A 19,503-nucleotide genomic window follows, 5' to 3' on the forward strand; every position below is an offset into this window, starting at 1 on the left:
CACGGACCAAGTGTTCGCCATCCGCCAGGTGTTGCAAAAGTGCCGCGAATACAATGTGCCCACACATCACTTATTCATCGATTTCAAATCAGCCTACGACACAATCGATCGAGAACAGCTATGGAAAATCATGCACGACTACGGATTCCCGGACAAACTGATACGATTGGTCAAGGCTACGATGGATCGAGTGATGTGCGTTGTTCGAGTATCGGGGATAAACTCGAGTCCCTTCGAAACTCGCAGAGGGCTACGGCAAGGTGATGGCCTTTCGTGTCTGCTATTCAACATTGCTTAGGAGGGTGTGATAAGAAGAGCGAGGATAGACACGAGTGGCACGATTTTCAGAAAGTCCGTCCAGCTACTTGGTTTCGCTGATGATATTGATATTATAGCACGCAACTTTGAGAAGATGGAAGATACGTACATCGGACTAAAAGCTGAGGCCAAGCGGATCGGACTAGACATCAATGTGTCAAAGACAAAGTACATGAAATGCAGGGGCTCGAGAGAAGATAACGTCAGCCACCCATTGCGAGTTCTGATTGGCGGTGATGAAATCGAAATGGTCGACGAGTTCGTGTACTTGGGCTCACTGGTGACTGCCGATAATGACACCAGCAGAGAAATTCAGAGACGCATATTGTCAGGAAATCGTGCTTACTTTGGACTGCGCAAGACGCTTCGATCGAGCAAAATTCGCCGTCGTACGAAGTTAACTATCTACAAAACGCTGATTAGACCGGTTATCCTCTACGGGCATGAGTCCTGGACAATGCTTGCGGAGGACCAACGCGCACTAGCTGTTTTTGAACGGAAGGTGTTGCGAACCATCTTCGGTGGAGTGCGGATAGAAGACGGTACGTGGAGAAGGCGAATGAACCATGAACTGCACCAGTTGCTGGGAGGACCAACCCTCGTCCAAACGGCCAAGGTCGGGCGGTTACGGTGGGCCGGGCATGTTGTTAGAATGTCGGAGAACAACCCGGTTAAAATGATTCTCGATAATGATCCGACCGGTATAAGAAGAAGAGGCGCGCAGCGGGCAAGATGGATCGATCAAATTGAGGACGACCTGCGGACCCTTCGCAGCTACCGAGGCTGGCGGCGAACAGCCATGAACCGAGTTGAATGGAGACGCCTCCTGTATACAGCAGAGACCCGCGTGGTCTACGACTGATAGAGTAAGAGTAAAGTATAGAACTTAAAGAGATGAAATTAATTTCAACAATACAATTCAAATGAACTTCGTATAAATTTCACAATTTATTTTCTAAAGAAACTATGAAAAAAGTCACGTAGATATTATGTGATACAAATGTGGGCTAAGAGTTCATGAGTTCATTTTGTGCTACCTATACTTCACATAAGTATCACAAGAAAAGTTCTGTGTGCAAATCACATACGTTTTCACGTAGCATTGAAGTGAGGATTCTTCTGAGTGAACCACAATTCTGTATGAAATATTCAAAACGACGAATGTAACAATGAGAGATTCTCTTTGTTTACTTTCTCTTTCGATTATTACGGTACTGTTAGCATTCCTTCACTTCAAACTTTGAATCTGCACTGAAGAAATTACCGAAAAAAGCAGGAATGTTTCGCAATAATCGAAAGAGAAAGTAAACAAAGAGAATCTCTCATTGTTACATTCGTGGTTTCGAACATTTTATACAGAATTGTTATTGTCGTTACATCAACAGCAAAATCCATTGTAATAATGCGAAATTTATTCATTTTAACAATTTTTTCTGCATGTAGGACAATGTTCTCACCTATTAGTATGTCATCGTGGACCAGAGCAAAATGATGCATTTCGTTCCAGAACGAAGTGGAACGACTTTTCGAAAACGGTCTTATCTATTCTTTCTGCTCTTTCCACTTAAAATATATTGCTCCGGCTTCTCAAATACTTTCTTTATTTTTATTTGTTTCTCGTTCTCGCGTGTATAACTTTCAATAGAGCGAAAGAGATAGTACTGTCGATATTTATTGTATATGAGCAGAGTTGGTGAGAGAAGAAAGTCGTATGTGAGTTTTTATTTTGCTGTGCCGTGTTTTGAACAGGATTAAATTGTCGAAAAGTTTTGTTTCCCATTGGGCATCAAATTTGAAAACGAAAATTGAAGACACGATTCCATTTAATAAGTTTTTTTTCTGTCCTTCTGCGTGTCGATTTATTGCGTCATAGGGCCATAACAATCTCTTCCAGAATCTCACCTTTTCCGTCATAGGCTATTTGAAAATTGAATATTTTCGGTTCTGGTTATGATTGAAAAAAGAGCTGTGTTCATTAAGAACTAACCAAACCATCGAAAGAACTGCCGTAAAAGGCACTGATATCTGGATAATGGACGATGACCGGGGAACTGAAGATGGTAGCCTCCCGTATGCGAAAAAGACTAAACTAACGGCGGACCATGTACCAGCTGAGGCGTCCTCAAATACGGTTCCAGTATTTATAGAAAGAGGCACCAATGAGGAACAACTTTTGCCGTCGTCATCAAACCCGATGAACGATGAAAATAAAGATAAGTAAGAATCTGTTTATCTGGTTTATGTGTTTATTGTGTCCGTAATCGAATAAGTAGAAGTTATAAGTTGAGACTTTCGAACAAAGGCATCAAAGGGCTGTATAAAAATGTATGATCAATATGCTGGTCGTTAACATAAGGCTACTGCAGAAACTTGAATCACGTTGATATTATGCGATGGTATCACCTAAAAGCATGTTCTCGATAATTTTAAAATACATAGTTTTTTTTTATTCGAAACTTTAAGTAGTTACAAAAAAAACATGTAATAATTTAATGGATTTTCTGGAACTACATTTCTATGTAGGGTCAATTATTTTGCAGGATATGTGAGTTATTTGACTAAAAAAATATAAATTAAAAATAAATCAATCCCCTTGATGTCTGTTCTCAATACGCAAGAGTCGGTTATCTTTTTTTTTTATCTTTTCAAACCAATATAACAATTTTTATCCGATCTTTCCTTACCCATCGTTTAATGTATCTGGTGATTATACTTCTCTCTATCGGTAGTGATTGTTCTGTTTATTTAGTAGTAAGGTGTACTCGCGAGCAAAATTCAAACTTTTAAGGATTCTCAAAACTGCTGCTCACTCTGCCAATGCGTCAAAATTCAATTCGTCTAATTATTTTAACGGAAGCCAGACTGAATATTTGATAAAAAAAACCGTTCGCCTCGATCCAAATGTCAAGACTGAAGTATATTTTTTCGAATCATTTTCGAATGCAGGATAACAACCATTCCTATCCAGAAGCATTAGTGTTATTGAAAAATCTTCCATTGAAAAGAAGTTATAAGTAGGATCATTATTTAGAGAAGACTCTGCGTAGGATCAGAATCTGGGCAAAGTTTTCTGACCAAGTCAAATATCCATCGGTTCGAGTATTCTTCGCTCTTATCGCCCACGCCAATCGCTCAATCGTCGGGGGTATTCCAAAGAACGGCGAACGACCGCAACTTGGTTAAAGCCGGGTATAAATAAACGATATAAAAAAATATATTCCAAAGAGTTCTTATTGTAGTTTCTCTAGAAAGACCCATCTAGGGTTATGAGGTATTCTAACAGGAAGTATTACTCTCCGAACGGAGTGAGCTCTTCCTTCGAGTTTGTGTTTCATTCAATTAATATTTTTTGTCAAGTCACATGGAATGTTGACGCATTTGTTACTGCTATATGAGATGATAATGATTGATAAATGGTCGCTCCCATATAAATCAGGAAATACATTCTTGGTGAAATTGACGCAATTTAATTACGTATACCCTTTGTTAGAATTCAAATGGACAAACAGAGTGGGAAAAGCCCATAATCGAGAACCGAAATTGTTATCAAAAGTTTTTTTCCTTAAAGGTAAGATGCCAAATCCAGCCAATATAGAACAGAACAATTGTGTTCATTAATTTAATCATTTAATTATTTAGGTATAATCAACATGGTCCTAGTGATAATTTTTAGAAATATACAAAAAAAATGAAGCATCATACTGCGTGGTAGATTGAAGTCAAATTCTAATGATATGCGATTGATTGATCTCTGCAACCCAATCAGAGCATTGTTTGCACCGTAGTTACTTCGTCGTAAAGGAAGTCAAAGAAATGCACTGTTGCGAACAGCACGAGAACGGACGTTGATATGATTTTGGCAGATCAAATCGGGGCAGTCAATATTATCATTCAAAACATCTGCTATTAAAAAAGAACGCGCAATATCTCGTCGAACTTGTACTGTATTGAGACCGATTAGTAACCGATGAGGATTGTTTCACGGTTAGCGCCGAAGAGCTAAGCAAATGAGTCTGCGACTCTAAACGACAGAACAGTTGTTTGAGGATAGGCCACCGACGTTGTAAATTTCCTTGCAGGTGGGACAGTTGATTTGATACAATTCAACAATTTCGCATGCGAGTACTTAGAATTTTTACGATACGCGTGAAAAATGTTGACGGAGTAATGACTACTATTGCTTCGATGCCTTTTTCGGCACGGAAAGTGACCGCTGCAAGAGTTTTTTTACAGCAATATGTTTACCTATGCGCCCGCTATCTGTGGTATAAATTTTATGGTGTTTCGTGCAGTGAGTCAAAAGTTATTCCATATGGAAGCCGAAAGAAGAAGAAAAGTGGGTGGGTAATGACAGAGACATAACTGGATGACGTGAATACGAATAAAATTAACACGATTCTTCACACTTCTAAATGCCTAAAATCGTTCTCATAAGTTGATAGATCGTGTCAATTGTACAAAGTTTATTCTAACACATAAATTAATGAGACAGGACAAAACAGAGTAGAAAAAATTGTTCACCTGCAGGAGTACACACGGTACGAATTGGAGTAATTTCAATGGAAGAAAATATCAAAAAGTTCTTTTATCATTAATTTACTGATACATCAAAGTTAATTGCTCATGAATGAGTGAAACTTGACAATTTTTATATTATATACCTAGTAGGTAAAGCGAGAATGCAATGCCGCCCACTGTACCGAAGCCGTCGTCCTAGCACGAGAAATACAAACAAAAGTTGTGAGTTTTTCTCTTTGATATTCGTGGATAACAAACATTTTAGAAATCTGTAAAATTGAGTCATTAGGGCTTTTTTCATAATACTGAAAATTTTATCATAAATTGCTGATCATATTTTGACCGCATGGAGAAAAAAATAATTTGGGTTAAGTACAGCCAAAGATATTAACGATTAAGTTCTACCCATTCTTGTACAGGGTAAATTTTGAAAAGGCGCCTCATAGTAAAGTAGGTACAGTCGTATTCACGACAAAAATTCTGTACACCCACTTTGATAATCCAACGTGGTTCGCAATAAAAATTGCAAAAACGTTGAAAATCGATAAATCAACCGATGTATGATGTGCTCAAATGTTTCAGTGCCTCAAGATAAGCGTCGTAGTGGGACATTTGACCGCAAGCTAAACCAGAAGGTGTTGAGAACCGTTAGAGCAAACCCTGGTGTATCAGATAATGAAATCGCTCGAAAATACGCTGTTGCTCGCAGTACTTTTCGATCGTTCGAGCAGAATATCATTCGTATCGAGCCAGCGAGCAACCAAACAGAACGCAAAAAAATTGTCCCAATAATTCGAGCTCGGAAATTTTACCAGCAGGTTTTGACGAAGTATCAAGGATGCCTGCTCATTTACGATGAAACCTACGTCAAAATTAATTTCAGACAGCTTCGAGGCCGAAAATTCTACACGACTACGGCAGGAAGAGATGTTCTTGCGAAGGTTAAGTTAGTTTTTATGAACAAATATGCCAAATAAACTGATGATTTGGCAAGGGATATGCAGCTGCGGAGCAAAGAACAATGTGTGCGTGACGAATAAGACGATGAATTCTTAGGTGTACAAGGAAGAATGCCGCACGTATTACCTTTCATTAAAGCCCTTAAAGGACCCGCGAAGTTTTGACAAGATTTAGCAAGTTGCCTTACAACCGGGAAGTCATCCAATGGTACCGTTATAACGTAGATTTCATCAATAAAAACATAAATCCACCCAACTAGTCGTAGTTTCGGCACATCGAGAGATTTTGGTCATAAATGTTATGTATTAACCTTATTTTTTCGTCAATTCGTTGCGGAGATACAGATGATTTTATTATTCCGCATTCTAAATGGACATAGCTTTAGATGGTAAATTTTGGAAAGGTGTGCCATAGTAAAGTAAGTCAGTATTCACGACAAAATTATGGGCTCGGTGTCGAGGAAAATCCAGACCAGTCTCATAGGTGGATCGGGAATCGACTAAATCGATAGAACGACCCTGTCCCGTATGATAAAATCGGCAGAGGCAAGCTAGCAGCGGAACACAAGCGAAGAAAAGCAATTTCGTGAGCGTACTTCAAACTCAATACGAACTATTCGTATCCGGATGTGTCCTAGAAGGTCTCTTCCACCGTCTGCTTCGTCCAATAGACAATGGATCGGGCCGGATTTCATGTCTACCAGATAAGGAATGCGTCTAACCAAACCGGTATAATGAATACGGTGGCTAAATCCCGCACCTAGAAGCTGTACTGCAAGTGTTTATTGTAACCGGTATGCATCGTAATGAACGACGAAATGTACATAAAGTGAACAAATCCAAGCAGATCTTCGGCCTGAAGCTTATCGTCGATAAGTCCTCCCTGATGTTGCGGAGTAGTGCTGAAAGGAGAAGCTACCGCGTTGGAAGCATCATTCCAAGATCCCCCCGGTGAACGACCAAAAGGTTAAAGCCGGGGTAAAATAAATGATATTAATAATAATAATAATCATTCCAAGATAATTTTACCAATGGACAGCACACACCAAACGAACGTTTGTTCAGTTTTATATTCAGGCACACTTAACGTTAAATGGATGCGGTTATAAGCGAAATTGTCGGTTCTATGCCACTGAAAACCCTCAGTTAATCAAGGTACAGCCTCTATTCGACGAAAAAGTTACAGTGTGTGTGGTGTTTGTGATTGGTCCATATTTTTTTTCCGAAACGATGATGGAGTAACGTAAATTGTTATTGAGCCATTATAAATGATTTTGTGGTGCCCATTGTTCGTGAAAATTGTTTGAATGGTTACTGGTTTCAACAGGACGGTGCAACATGCCATACAGCTCGACTAACAATCGATCTGACGCCATCAGACTTTTTTGTGGGGCTATTTTAAATCCATTTACATATCTTTCGTCTCTCTCAGTTAATGCTAGCCGAAAAGAACCAATCAAAATCGATATAGAAGGGATGTATTTGTTAGGTGATTTGTGGGTTCGGCAAATAAGCTAAGCCGTACATAACGACCGGTAGCATCAACGGTGAACTATAAACTCAAGTTTTTTTTATGCGAATTTTCAAAGTCATGCAGTTATTTTTAATGCGATTTTTCAAAATTATGCGGCTTTTTGTGAATTTTCAAAGTTGTGCGTTTTTCTAATATGGAGTTGTAAGGTTATACAGAACTTTTTACACTAATTTTCAAAGTTTTGCGGATTTCTTGTTTCGTCTTAGAAATGCACAAAACGCCTAGTGTTATCTCTAAAATAAATTTGTAAATCTGGAATTTGAAAATTTTTTTTTCGATTTTTTTTCGGGATAACACTAGATCTCGACGTTTCATGCATTTCTACATTTGCAACATCTTGCATCACAAAAATAAATTTCGATTTCGTAAATCTCAAAATTTTTCAAGTCCTAAACTGCCCATATTCGTATATCAGTCCCATATCGATTTTCGCCAATATTGAGTTAACTTGAGGAATGCAATCTATCCTCAATATACTCTACGAAATTGCAATAAAAGTTGAGGGTTTGTTCAGTAAAACGTGAAAAAAATTTGAACACATGTCTGTCCCATATGCAAAGTACCCGCATATCAGTTCCATTCAGTGCAAATTTCAATAATTTCATTTGTTGCAATATTGGAACAGCAAAGGTGTATTATCGATATTTCATTATAGTCATTATCAGTAGACTAAACAAACCGATTCCGGTTATGCTTAAAGTAATCGAAAAAAAAATATTTTGAAGAATACCGCAGTATTGATTGATATGAGAAACTCATCATTACACCACTAGGTGGATTAGAGCAGGCTTTTTATGCGGTATGTACTGTCGTTCTACGCATAATTGTCTCATGTTCTATGGGATTTCCTATACAGAAGGACATTTATGCATAAAACGGTCTGTGTCCCATGCATAAAAAAATAGTGTATAGCGGCCCTTACACGAGAATTATTTTTTTAATGATGACTAAGTAATGATATTTCAAATTTGCATAGAAAACTCGTTATTACTGCACCATACACGTTCATTAAAATGATATTTTTTAGTAATGACAATTTTAATGATCGTGTACGGTCCCTTTATAAAGAAGAATGCATCCAGAAACACCTGTCGCCCTTGTTTCGGTCTCATGAAGGTGACATTCTGTTTTGGCGGGATCTAACGCGAATTCGGCAATGGAGTGCTGCGGAAAACAGAGAAGATCTTCATAAAACGACAGTAGTATTCGAAGAAAGAGTGGTTGAAAGTGTGTAAGAAAAATGGCGCAAGTGTTGCGCAGGATTTGATTTGTGGCGTTAAGTCCAAGGTATACACTGATAAAAATTTGTACGATCGATTTATATGTAAATATGTTAGCACTTCAATTTAATGTGCTTTTTCATTTCAATACATAACCAAAGCGATTTGTTTCAAGATTTCATGTGCAAACTCACTAAGATAAGATTATTTTTCACTTAGCTTTGATGTGTTTTTCAGATAAATGTAACATGATTTCCACTAAATATCAACATGTTTTACACTCATTTTATGAGTTAAGTGTATGTTTCTATGACTTTCAAGTGTTCTACAAGTAGTGATACTCAGTTCGTTCTCGCATCTCACCCGACACAGTTGAAAATCGTTTGCGGTCGAAACAGCAGAAACAAAGACAATACAGTACAGTGAACAATAGAGTGTACGGAATGGTCAAATAAGATATAACAAAGCCTGAAACTTGCCCTACAAGACCAAATTCAATTTGTATAGATTTCAAGCGTTGCAATGTTAGCCCAAGTAGCAATCCGCAACTAGTTCTGATGCGACTAAGTCCAAACTATGTTGCAACAAGAGCACGAATATGTTTTTTATGTTATACTGGCTAAAACAAGGTGACAGCAATGTTTCTTCATAACCTAACCAGTTACGAAATAGTTATTTAGGTTTCAAATCACCACATCTTTTTGTCATATTGAATTAATAATAAATTATAAGCTATCGTAACTTAATCCAAACATATCTTTAATCGCAACTTTATTACTAGCTACTAGTTGAAAATATGTTTATTAGACTCCAATATTGGCAACCCGTAACTAGTTCTGATACCACTTAGCCCAACTATGTTGCAACAAGAACACGAACATGTTTTTTTATGTTATGGTTAAAACAAGGTGACGGCAGTGTTTCTTTATAACATAAACATTGAACTAGCTATCATTAGTAAGTTATCGTTACTTGATTCTAACATATCTTTAATCACAGTTTTAGTTTTAGCTACAAGTTGAAAAAAGGTTGCGAAACCATTATAAATACGTAAGCGTATATGTAAATCGTTACTATGTGAATTGATGTAGTAATAACTTAGATATTATGAGATTATAACATAAAATTCTTCATTGATTCAGATAGTTATCGGTAGGTTTTCCCAACGTTATGATAACGAAAATGCAAACAAAACAACCTTTGTTGGCTTGAATATGGCGAATACAATATGGAGTCTCAAGAAGTGTATGAAACGTAAATAAAACCAGGAGATTACTTTTTTCCAAACTACTTTTTGCCGAAAATAGTGAAAGGCAGAATAATCATTTTTGTTCTATGCACTGTCATAAATACGAAGAAAATAATATAGGGATTGAGCATCGATTGTGATAATATTATAACTCTCATGATATATGAATTTAAAATGATAAGAAATCACTCTAATTTGAGCATTCTGAACATAGCGTTATTTTGTTGTTTATTTTTCATATCTTTATAAACAGATTCTGATTGAAGGCGCATGAAAAACAGTTAAGTAAAATTGAATTCCGCTCGACAGTTTTAAAATCGTTGTGAAATTTGTACCTTGTAAGTTTGTGATTTAAAGCACTCTCCTGCTTTTTTATTGAAGATAGAAAAGTATTCTGGATTCATTCAATGTTTATAATGTCGATGGTGACTAAGTTTCAACTAGTTTACTTGGAAACAAGTTATTTTCAAGTTATGAAAAGATAAGTTATTCTAGTATGGCATTACAACGTAACGACAACTTATTTTTAGCTGAATTAACAACTAGTAGAAACTGCGCTTTTTGAGTCATGCAAGTGGTTAGATGTTAGTAACAATCACTCAAATATCTGGTTGCAAACTAGTCACAAACAAGCTAGCGTAACAAAAATTGTTACTTGGGAGACCAGCAGCAAATGAAATTGAAATCTTACTTAAAGATCGAATGCATCTAGACGCAATAATGTAGGTGAGATTCAATTCAACAAGGCGTGTAACTGTGTGTACATTTTGTTCAAATGTGAAAGCGATGCAATTGCATTCGCTTCGATTAACAACGAGGTGCACAGCGTTGAGTGTGACAACGTTAAATACAAAATCCCTGTCCACATGTTGGACAATGCCATAGAAGTACGCGTGCATGACCTCCTCCGCAGACCAGCGATCAGTTCTTTAGGGAAAACATGTCGCAGTACGGTGAAGTTCTTTCCATCGAAAGAGAAGTATGACGGATTTTTTCCCCGGCATCCGGAATGGCGTGCGAGTGGTACGTATGCAACTACGTAAGGCAATTCCATGTTACATCATTTGTGGTCAAGGTGGGACACATCCGTGTAAAACGCTGATTACCTATAAAAATCAGCTGGTTAAATGTCAGTTTTGTGTCAGCAACTAGCAACGAGCTCAAGACTGCGAACAACAAGGAAAACGAAAAGAAGACGGAAATCAACAACAAAACACCGATGCGGCAATGGATGACGAGACTAGCCACGAACAAAGTGCCCCTTAACCCTCGCAGGAGGGAAATGGAAGCTCTTCTCCTCCTAGAAAAAGAGTGACAACGAGATCCACTTCAAAAAATTCTTTATTTAAAAAATCGGCTAATTCGGCCACGTAAAGCTTGTAGGCAAATAGGCCTGAATAAAAATATCTTTTAAATAAAAGAAAAAGTAGTGATAGTTCAAATGCTTTGCACATGATGCTAGCGTCCAAACTATTTTCAGTGTAGGCATTTAGCCTAGTAGAGAATGTTGAATAAATCAAATTCGCAAAACTTTCAAATATGTGATTATCTATTTCTTGAGAGTTTAAAATAAATCAAACTTTAAATGCATTTTTTTTCGAGTGCAGTTTTTATACTACTTTCATAATATAAAATAATGCAATATAAGCAAATTAAATAAAAATGAAGTCCTAAATGATCCGTTTAACAATAGATAAAATATGTTATCATTTTAGGGTTATCAAAATGCGGACTAAAACGCCGGACATATCAGAAGAGCCAACTTTGCCAGAAAAACTCGAAGCTGCTGAACTGCTGGGGCATGATGAATTCGAGGCTACTCCGGCCACTGTTTCTGATGTCGACGCTAGCACCTGCACAGCATCCGAGATAACGGAACCAAATAACTTCTCGGAAGGCAACGTAGAGCTCCCCACGGAACCAGTGGTCCAAGAAAGTGCTGATGTCGAAATAGGAGAACCTAATGACAGTGGACCAAGAAGCAGAAACCGATTCCGTGGACGCAACTACCGTCTTCGATCTGATTCTTCTGAATCCGAACACACGGGCAATGCCGATAATGATCTGGAAATCAACAACGAGGTAAATTCAGCAGTGTCGAACAGGTGCTGATTGAACATATTTCTTTGCAAACTTGCAGCGTGGTGCTGCAAGTGATGATGAGGGTGGAGACGAAAACAACGAAGATCACGATTTTAATAGTGACAGTAGCTCGGATACATCTTCAGTGGATTCCGATGATTCGGACTCATCAATTGGAGTTTCAGTAGACGACGATGACGATGATAACGATAGCAGTGAAAATGGCTCGGATAATAATGCTAACGAACAGGTGGATGTACTAACTCTACCTTTTATGCAAACTGCCAATGTCAGGTTAGTGTCAGGTCGATTGAATTTGACAGAATTTCACTTAAGTCATTTCCGATACTGTTTTCAGGAATACCTGGAACTATTTTCGGGAAATACAACTGCGATCACAAGGTCTTTCGTATCGCACAAAAGCATCCCTCGGAGGCATGCGGTACAATTCTAACCAGTTTCAGTCTCGTGCCTATGGGTCAAAACATGTCGTAGAACGGCTAACTATGCTGCATCGTCTCAACAAACACGGCGGCTGTGTAAATAGTGTAAACTTCAATTCTTCCGGTATGCTGCTGGCCAGTGGATCAGATGATCTGAAAATTAATTTGTGGAATTGGCAAACCAACAAACTGGTGCATTCGATCGCTAGTGGACATAAAATGAACGTGTTCCAGACGAAATTTGTTGAAGCCAGTGGGTATCACAACGAAATTGAGATCATTTCCACCGGAAGAGATGGTCAGGTAAGTTGGATAATCGATATAGGTAACAAAACGTGGAGAAGAATGAGAAGACTTGATCCTATCGTCCTGTATCGTGCAGGTATGTTTATGAGCATTTCATTTCCTGCTCATAATTCATGAAAGTTATGAAGCATCAGTCCGGAGGCTTTGAAACAATTTTGTTGTTGTCGTTTATTAGCAGCTTTAACCACGTGTGGTTCGTTCGCCGCAGTCCTGGTACAAATTTAATTACCTTTAATTTAACTCGTCGCATTTTTATGAGTAGTTCTTTTATATCATTTGAGGCCTGAGTTGGAAGGGCTTTTTTATTTAAAAGATATTTTTATTCAGGCCTATTTGCGTACAAGCTTTACGTGGCTGATTGAGCCAATTTTTTAAATATTTTTATTTGTATTGGATCTCGTTGTCACCCTTTTTCTAGGAGAGAAGAGCTTCCATTTTCCTCCTGCGAGGATTGAGGGGCACTTCGTTCGTGGTTCGTCTCGTCATCCATTGCCGCATCGATGGTATTGTTGTCGATTTCCGTCTTCTTTTCGTTGCTAGTTGCTGTAGATACACCTTGTTGTACATTGGTTGCAGTTGCTGGTTGGTTGGAGGGTAAGTTGTTGACTGCAGCTGGTGTACTTTATTCTATAGGAGATACTGATGGTTTCGTTGAGGGGGATGCTTCATTGTTGTTGGTGGCTGTCACAGGTGGACTGGGATTGCTTGGGGTTGGTGTGAAGGAAGCACCGTTGTCCTTTGGAGTTGTTGTCTCCTTGTCCAGTTTATCACATGGCTTGCCGTAGTGAACAGCTTTTTGGCAATATTGACATGTGGCCATCTGATTGTCATAGGTAACAAGTGATTTGCACGGGATTCTTGTATCCTGACCGAAAGTCACATGAGAAGGTATAGGCCTCTTCAAGCGCATGCGTAACAAACGTACGCCACTTGGAATACCGAGGAAAAAGTTCTTCCACTTTTCTTTTTCGATAGAGAGAATCTCTCCGTATTGGGACATAGTTTTGCGAATATAAGGATCGATGACGCTTGAGGGAAGATCATGCAAACGCACTTCTATAGCACTATCTTCCATATATACTGGAATGTTGCACTTAATGTTTTCGTGCTCCACACAGTGCACATTGTTATTGCCTTTTGCGTATTGAAATGCATCCAACTCTTTATAAAACTGGATGTAAACAACATTATTTGTCTTATTGCATTGAAGTAAATGCACACGTTTAATGTCAAGATGCATTTGCTTCTTAAGCAAACCTTCAAGTTCTCGTATTGAAGGTCGAGTTTTGCACTGCCTTAAGTCAACAATAATTGTTCGTTTCACTCATTTCGAGGTCATTCTATTGTTCACTACACAATACTGTACTTGGTTTCTTCCGTCCCGAACGTAAGCGGTTTTGTTTTATCGACTGACTTGGATAAGATGAAAAAGCGAACTGAGTTGGAAGGGTTTTAAGTACCAGTAGAATCATCGCACTAGCCAAGCAATGGTTTTGTACGCTAACAATCGGCTGCGAAATCTGTTGAGGCTTAATGGTCAAATTTCACAAAAGTAATATAATCAATGGTTTCACGGCAGTATCGTTTCGAAAGATGAACACTTCTTTCGCGAGTTGTTGAATGAATAATGAAAAATGCGAACTTAAAATAAATGATCATGGAGCTATGGCTTACAATTAGTATGTATTTCCATTAAAAAAATCCTGCATTATTAGCTGGACATGAAAATCTGGTTTGTTTGCAATATAAAATTCCAAGCAATATACGCTTTGAGCAGATAAAAAATCTTTTCTCGATCCTCTCTTACAATTCATTTGCGCCGATAGAAAACAAAAAAGTGTGGTTTGCTATTTATGTCGATTGTATTGTTATATATTCGGAATCGAAAGTGACAGCCATTCGATCTTCGAACTTGATCAATGAACCAATAGTAGCCTTACGTTTCGTCTTCAACTCGTCAGTGCAGAGTAGTTTAAATTGAACTGTTTAGTGCAAAAATTTAGATATTTGAGATTTGAGCCGCTAAGCAGACGTAGAAAAAACGCTATTGGCGAAACACTTTTTTATATTGCGCCGAACTGTAGCCTTCAATCGAACCTAAGCTTGTTTAAATCGGTTAGGCCTAACGGCCGAGAAAATGTTGTGTCATCATAGGCCTAACGGTCGAGAAAAGGTAGTGGACAGAAAAAAAAGTGCGACGGTTACATTACATCCCTTTACCTTTTATCTTAGACAGAATATTATTCTGCGAGAAAAATACACGTCAATAATATCATTATTTCCGGAACCGGAAGTGACAGTTATTTGATATTTGAACTTGATCAATAACTCAATGATTGTTTCCAAATGAGTCCAAACTTAATTAAACTTCACTTATCAGGTGTACCAGTTAATAATGTGGGATTTTGGAAAGGAATTACATGTTGATTGAAAGTTAACGGTTCAAGATACTTTATTCAAAACAGTGGCCTTTGAAAGACTTGTTTTCTTTTGAAGCGATCCAGTCGTGAAGCTTTTTTTTCACAGCTTCATAACTAGTGCTCACCAAATGCGTGAGATATCGTTGAAACCAAATGATAGTCGGAAGGGGTCATGTCTGGGGAGTATGGTGGGTGATGTTAATGTTTTCATCTGAGTTGAGAAATTATGCTTTTAACCGTATTTACTGTGTGTGTGTGGAGGACGAAAAATTTACCCATCGCACTCACTTTGGTCAGCAGGTTCGTCTAAAGCAGTGGTTCCCAAAATGTTTTTTTTTTATCAAATGCCCACTTCGGATGCCCCGTTCTCTCTACTACCCACCAAGTTTAATAATTTTCAAATTTTTGATTGGTGGATTAACATTTAGCATATTTGGAGTTAACTTAAGTTTCGAATGTAAAATAGAGAGAAATTGTAAAAAAGACTACAATGGATTGTCATTTCTAGATCCTATCGAGCAAACGTTGGGTAATCAAAATAAACGACAACAGAGACACAACAAAATGTAACATATCATTGCCCATCCGGAGAGTCAAAGAGAGATTAGTTTGGTATGAATGATAAGTGCCTGTGTGCGGCATTAGTTCACCGGCTTGAGAGTAATATTTGAACCGTGTACTGTCACATTCTGCGCCAAATTCTTTTTTACCGGAGAGTCTTCTGAGTTGTGTTTTATCACATCCAGAGTAGTTCAATGGGGAGAACAATTTCTGCGGATCGGAGAAGGTTGTGAATTAAGAATTGTCTTCGAGAATTGATGTCGCTAGGTTTCGTATTTATTTGGGAAAGCCCACTATTTGTGACTTATTGTCCAGCTGTTTACCACCTAGAGTTTACATTGTCCACTAAAAATAAACTAACGCCCACGGGTGGGCAGTAGGGACCAGTTTAGGAATCACTGTTCTACATCAGCAGTTCGAACAACCCTAGAGGAATTTTATGTTGTCTGGTTTTAATTGCTGCATAATGTCTACTATATCGATTTTGATTGGTTCTTTTCGGCAAGCATCAACTGGGAGAAACGAAAGATATGAAATGAAAAGACGGATATGTATTCTAGATTAAATCAGTTATAAATTAAGAACGGTGTCAGTAGCACAATGTAGTGAAGAACTACACTTTTTATGCGCCCATATTTGGGGACTCGAATTTAGTGTTCGACCCCCTCAAGTAGAATGTAAAATAGAATTCAATTCTTTCTTCTGATCATGCTTCTAAGAGCCTGCCTAGGCTAGCTTTTCCGCTCTAAATTTATTATTGATTCAATCTAGAATATCTATCCGCCTTTTCATTTCATATCTTTCGCTTCTCCCAGTTGATGCTTGCCGAAAAGAACCAATCAAAATCGATATAGTACTTAATTTTTAGTCTCGAATTGCACGAAAGGCGAAGACAATACCCGAATTTATGTGATAATTGGTGCTGGAGTTTCAGATATGACGAAGAGTGTTTTTATGCATGAAGATTATAAAATTATTCATAGTATTATCCACTCTATTCATTTAGGTCCGCCAGACGCGTGTGGGACCAGCAGGGGACGCTAAGCGTGCGGTTCTTTTCAAGCAATGTCAGCCAATTCACAAGGTTACTATTCCAACCTGGTCTCAGTACGAAGTGCTAACGGCATGTGAGGATGGTTTCGTGAAAAGCTACGATTTACGCGACAATGTAGTCAAAAAGGTTACTAATACAAAGAGGCGGTTGTACAGCATTTCGACACACCCACTGGACACCGAGTTTTGCGTGTCCGGCAATGATGAATCCGTCCGAGTGTATGATCGTCGTAATTCATCGAAACCGATGAAGTACCATTTTGCAGCTCATACGAAGAACGTAGGTTAATGGTTTCGTTTATTGTTGGTTGTTCCTAATCACTCATCACTCATTTCAGTCTAAGCATAGGTTCACGGTGACTTGTGCGGTGTACAATAATTTTGGAACTGAAATACTGGCTAGCTACAGTGACGAGGATATATTCCTGTTCGACAACGTAAATCACGAAGATGGAAAACACTTACATAAATACAGCGGTCACTGGTAGGTATATCAATAGTCGGTTGTACACCATTTTTCACGGAACTATTCTCCAGAACTCATTCCAAAGTTCTGTAGGAATGCATATGGCAGAGAAAATTATTAGGGAGCTTCTGAAGACTAATTTAAAGTAAAAAGAAATCAACGCATTTCTTCCATTTTCCGCATTTTCTTAAAGTCCTTGATTGACCTTCGCTTGTCGCTTCGTCGAAGTTGCTATTTTGAAATTGTCAGTAGTATTTTTATTGAATTCCGGATAATTTGAAGGTTTCATTAGTTGGAGTTTGCCTTGTTGGCAGTATACTAGAGATGGTCGAATCTCGGGTATTTTATCATCGATGAATGCGTAGCCCTTGTGTTTCGTCAAAAAATGGTGGTCGATACGGACTTTTCAGACGGTTGTGCACAACTTTTTTTTATCTCTCGTGATCTATTTGAAGATATTGCTGAACATGTTAAAAGAAAGTATTCATTTATGTGTATTATTAGTGTTGGGCCAAATGGAATGATCCTCTGGCAACATGGTCGTACTCAACGAATGGCAACACTTAGCTCATCACTGACATTTCACGCGATGATAGTAACTGATACCACTTGTGTTTCCGGCGTTATACAGACTGAAAAGTCACTCTTTTTATTACTGTTATTATGCGTCTAATATAGTATAGTTTTTATTCGTTTACGGCGTTTTTAACTAATGACCACATGGTCACGGCTACCTCCGAAAACCCGTCGTAACAATTAGACCCATTTCCGACAAAACAGGGAAAATCCATTAAATGGATAAATAACATTAACGTGTCCATATTTGGGAAGTTTACTGCGCAGTTTTAAATGAGGTAACGAACCGAAAATGGGTAGAAAATTACCCATTTTCAAAAAGATTCAGAAATCAAACTGTGTGTATGTGAAAATTAATGTCACTCATTTTTCTCAGATATGTCTGAGCGGATTTTTATAAACTTAGATTCAAACGAAAGATCTTATGGCTTATTTTATTTAGCTTCTCAAGGTCAGCAATAAAATAGCTACTCTAATTAAAACATAGAATATAGGCTCTACAAAATTAAAGATTTATAATTTAAGTTAAAGCTTTATCAAATGCTGAAAATTTAATAATGTCCATATGTGCTAAAGTAAACATTCCTTACTTTCCGTAGCAATCGTAAAACCATCAAAGGAGTCAATTTCTTTGGACCCCGGTCTGAGTTCGTCGTTAGTGGCAGCGATTGTGGAAACATTTTCTTCTGGGACAAAAATAGTGAAATCATTGTAAACTGGATGAAGGGAGATGACGCTGGAGTGGTGAACTGTTTGGAACCTCATCCAGAGTTTCCCATACTGGCAACTTCTGGGTTGGATCACGATATAAAGATATGGGTTCCCAAAGGTGCTGAAGCTGAGGTGAGAATTTAAGTTAATGAGGAAAATAATGGACATTAATTTCACTCCGTAATTACAGCAAGAGCCGCCTATATTTTCACTAGATTCATTGAAAAAGTGTGTCCGTCGCAACCTGAACGTTCGCCAGGCGAGTCGTTTGTTTAGTGAAGACCGCATTCTGGATTTTCTCATGTTTCGGCAGGGGATGATTGGTGGTCGGTTGCGGCACCACTTTTCCTCGGACAGCGAAGAACAAGCGGATGGCGATGGTAGCGGAGAGGGCGGCGATGGCGCCGCTGAGGTTGAAACTAGTGAGGAGGACGAGGATAACACTATGAGCTTGCGGTGTTTTCCGTCTTAAATTACCTCTCGTTTGATTTACTTCTGATTCATAACACAATAGGCGACCGTGTTGAACGAAGTAAAAAGCAAAACTATGTGATTTTATCGAAAAAAAATTCGAGAGTAGCCAGTTAGGAACTTTCTCTGTAGAATAAAACTGATTCATTTGGATATCGAGATCGCAATTGAAGATCGTTTTTGGTCCAGGATAAGTTTCCGGAATGATTAGAACGCCCGGATTGTTACATATATTTCAGTTCTAAAAATCAAACCCGTCTTGTTGAACTCTTATTTTATCTTCGGGTAATTATTATTTTAACTGATTATTATTTAAACTCCCATAGAAAGTAACGGGTATTTATTCAAGAATTGGCAGCAATAATCCAGAAATATTTTGATTAAATGAAATGCATTCAGGAAAAAATAGAATAAAATAATCATGATCGCTTATTATTTATAAAAGAAATACCATATGCTACTTGCACTACAAGCAAGATATTCTTCGTGTGAGAGTGTGAGTCATGGGATTGTCACGCAGAACGATTTTGGTAGTAAACATGTTTCCCCACATCTCCAGGATAAAACAATTGCAGAGCAATTCCTCGAACTGGAGACGGTTGGCTGGTTCAGAGGT

At 38.2% G+C, this 19,503-nt stretch overlaps 1 protein-coding gene across 1 annotated transcript; it reads left to right on the forward strand.

Annotated features, from left to right (window-relative positions):
- Positions 1 to 2,012: 2,012 nt before the first annotated feature.
- LOC131435445 (DDB1- and CUL4-associated factor 8) lies at positions 2,013 to 19,306 on the forward strand. The gene is made up of 8 exons (XM_058603340.1): positions 2,013 to 2,535; positions 11,514 to 11,880; positions 11,939 to 12,174; positions 12,239 to 12,626; positions 16,617 to 16,943; positions 17,002 to 17,147; positions 18,305 to 18,548; positions 18,607 to 19,306. The coding sequence occupies exons 1-8, from the start codon at positions 2,351 to 2,353 to the stop codon at positions 18,886 to 18,888; spliced, it is 2,175 nt and encodes a 724-aa protein (XP_058459323.1). The 5' UTR covers positions 2,013 to 2,350; the 3' UTR covers positions 18,889 to 19,306.
- The last annotated feature ends 197 nt before the right edge of the window (positions 19,307 to 19,503 follow it).

This window comes from Malaya genurostris, chromosome 3 (assembly GCF_030247185.1).
Source record: "Malaya genurostris strain Urasoe2022 chromosome 3, Malgen_1.1, whole genome shotgun sequence".
Lineage (NCBI taxonomy): Eukaryota > Metazoa > Arthropoda > Insecta > Diptera > Culicidae > Malaya > Malaya genurostris.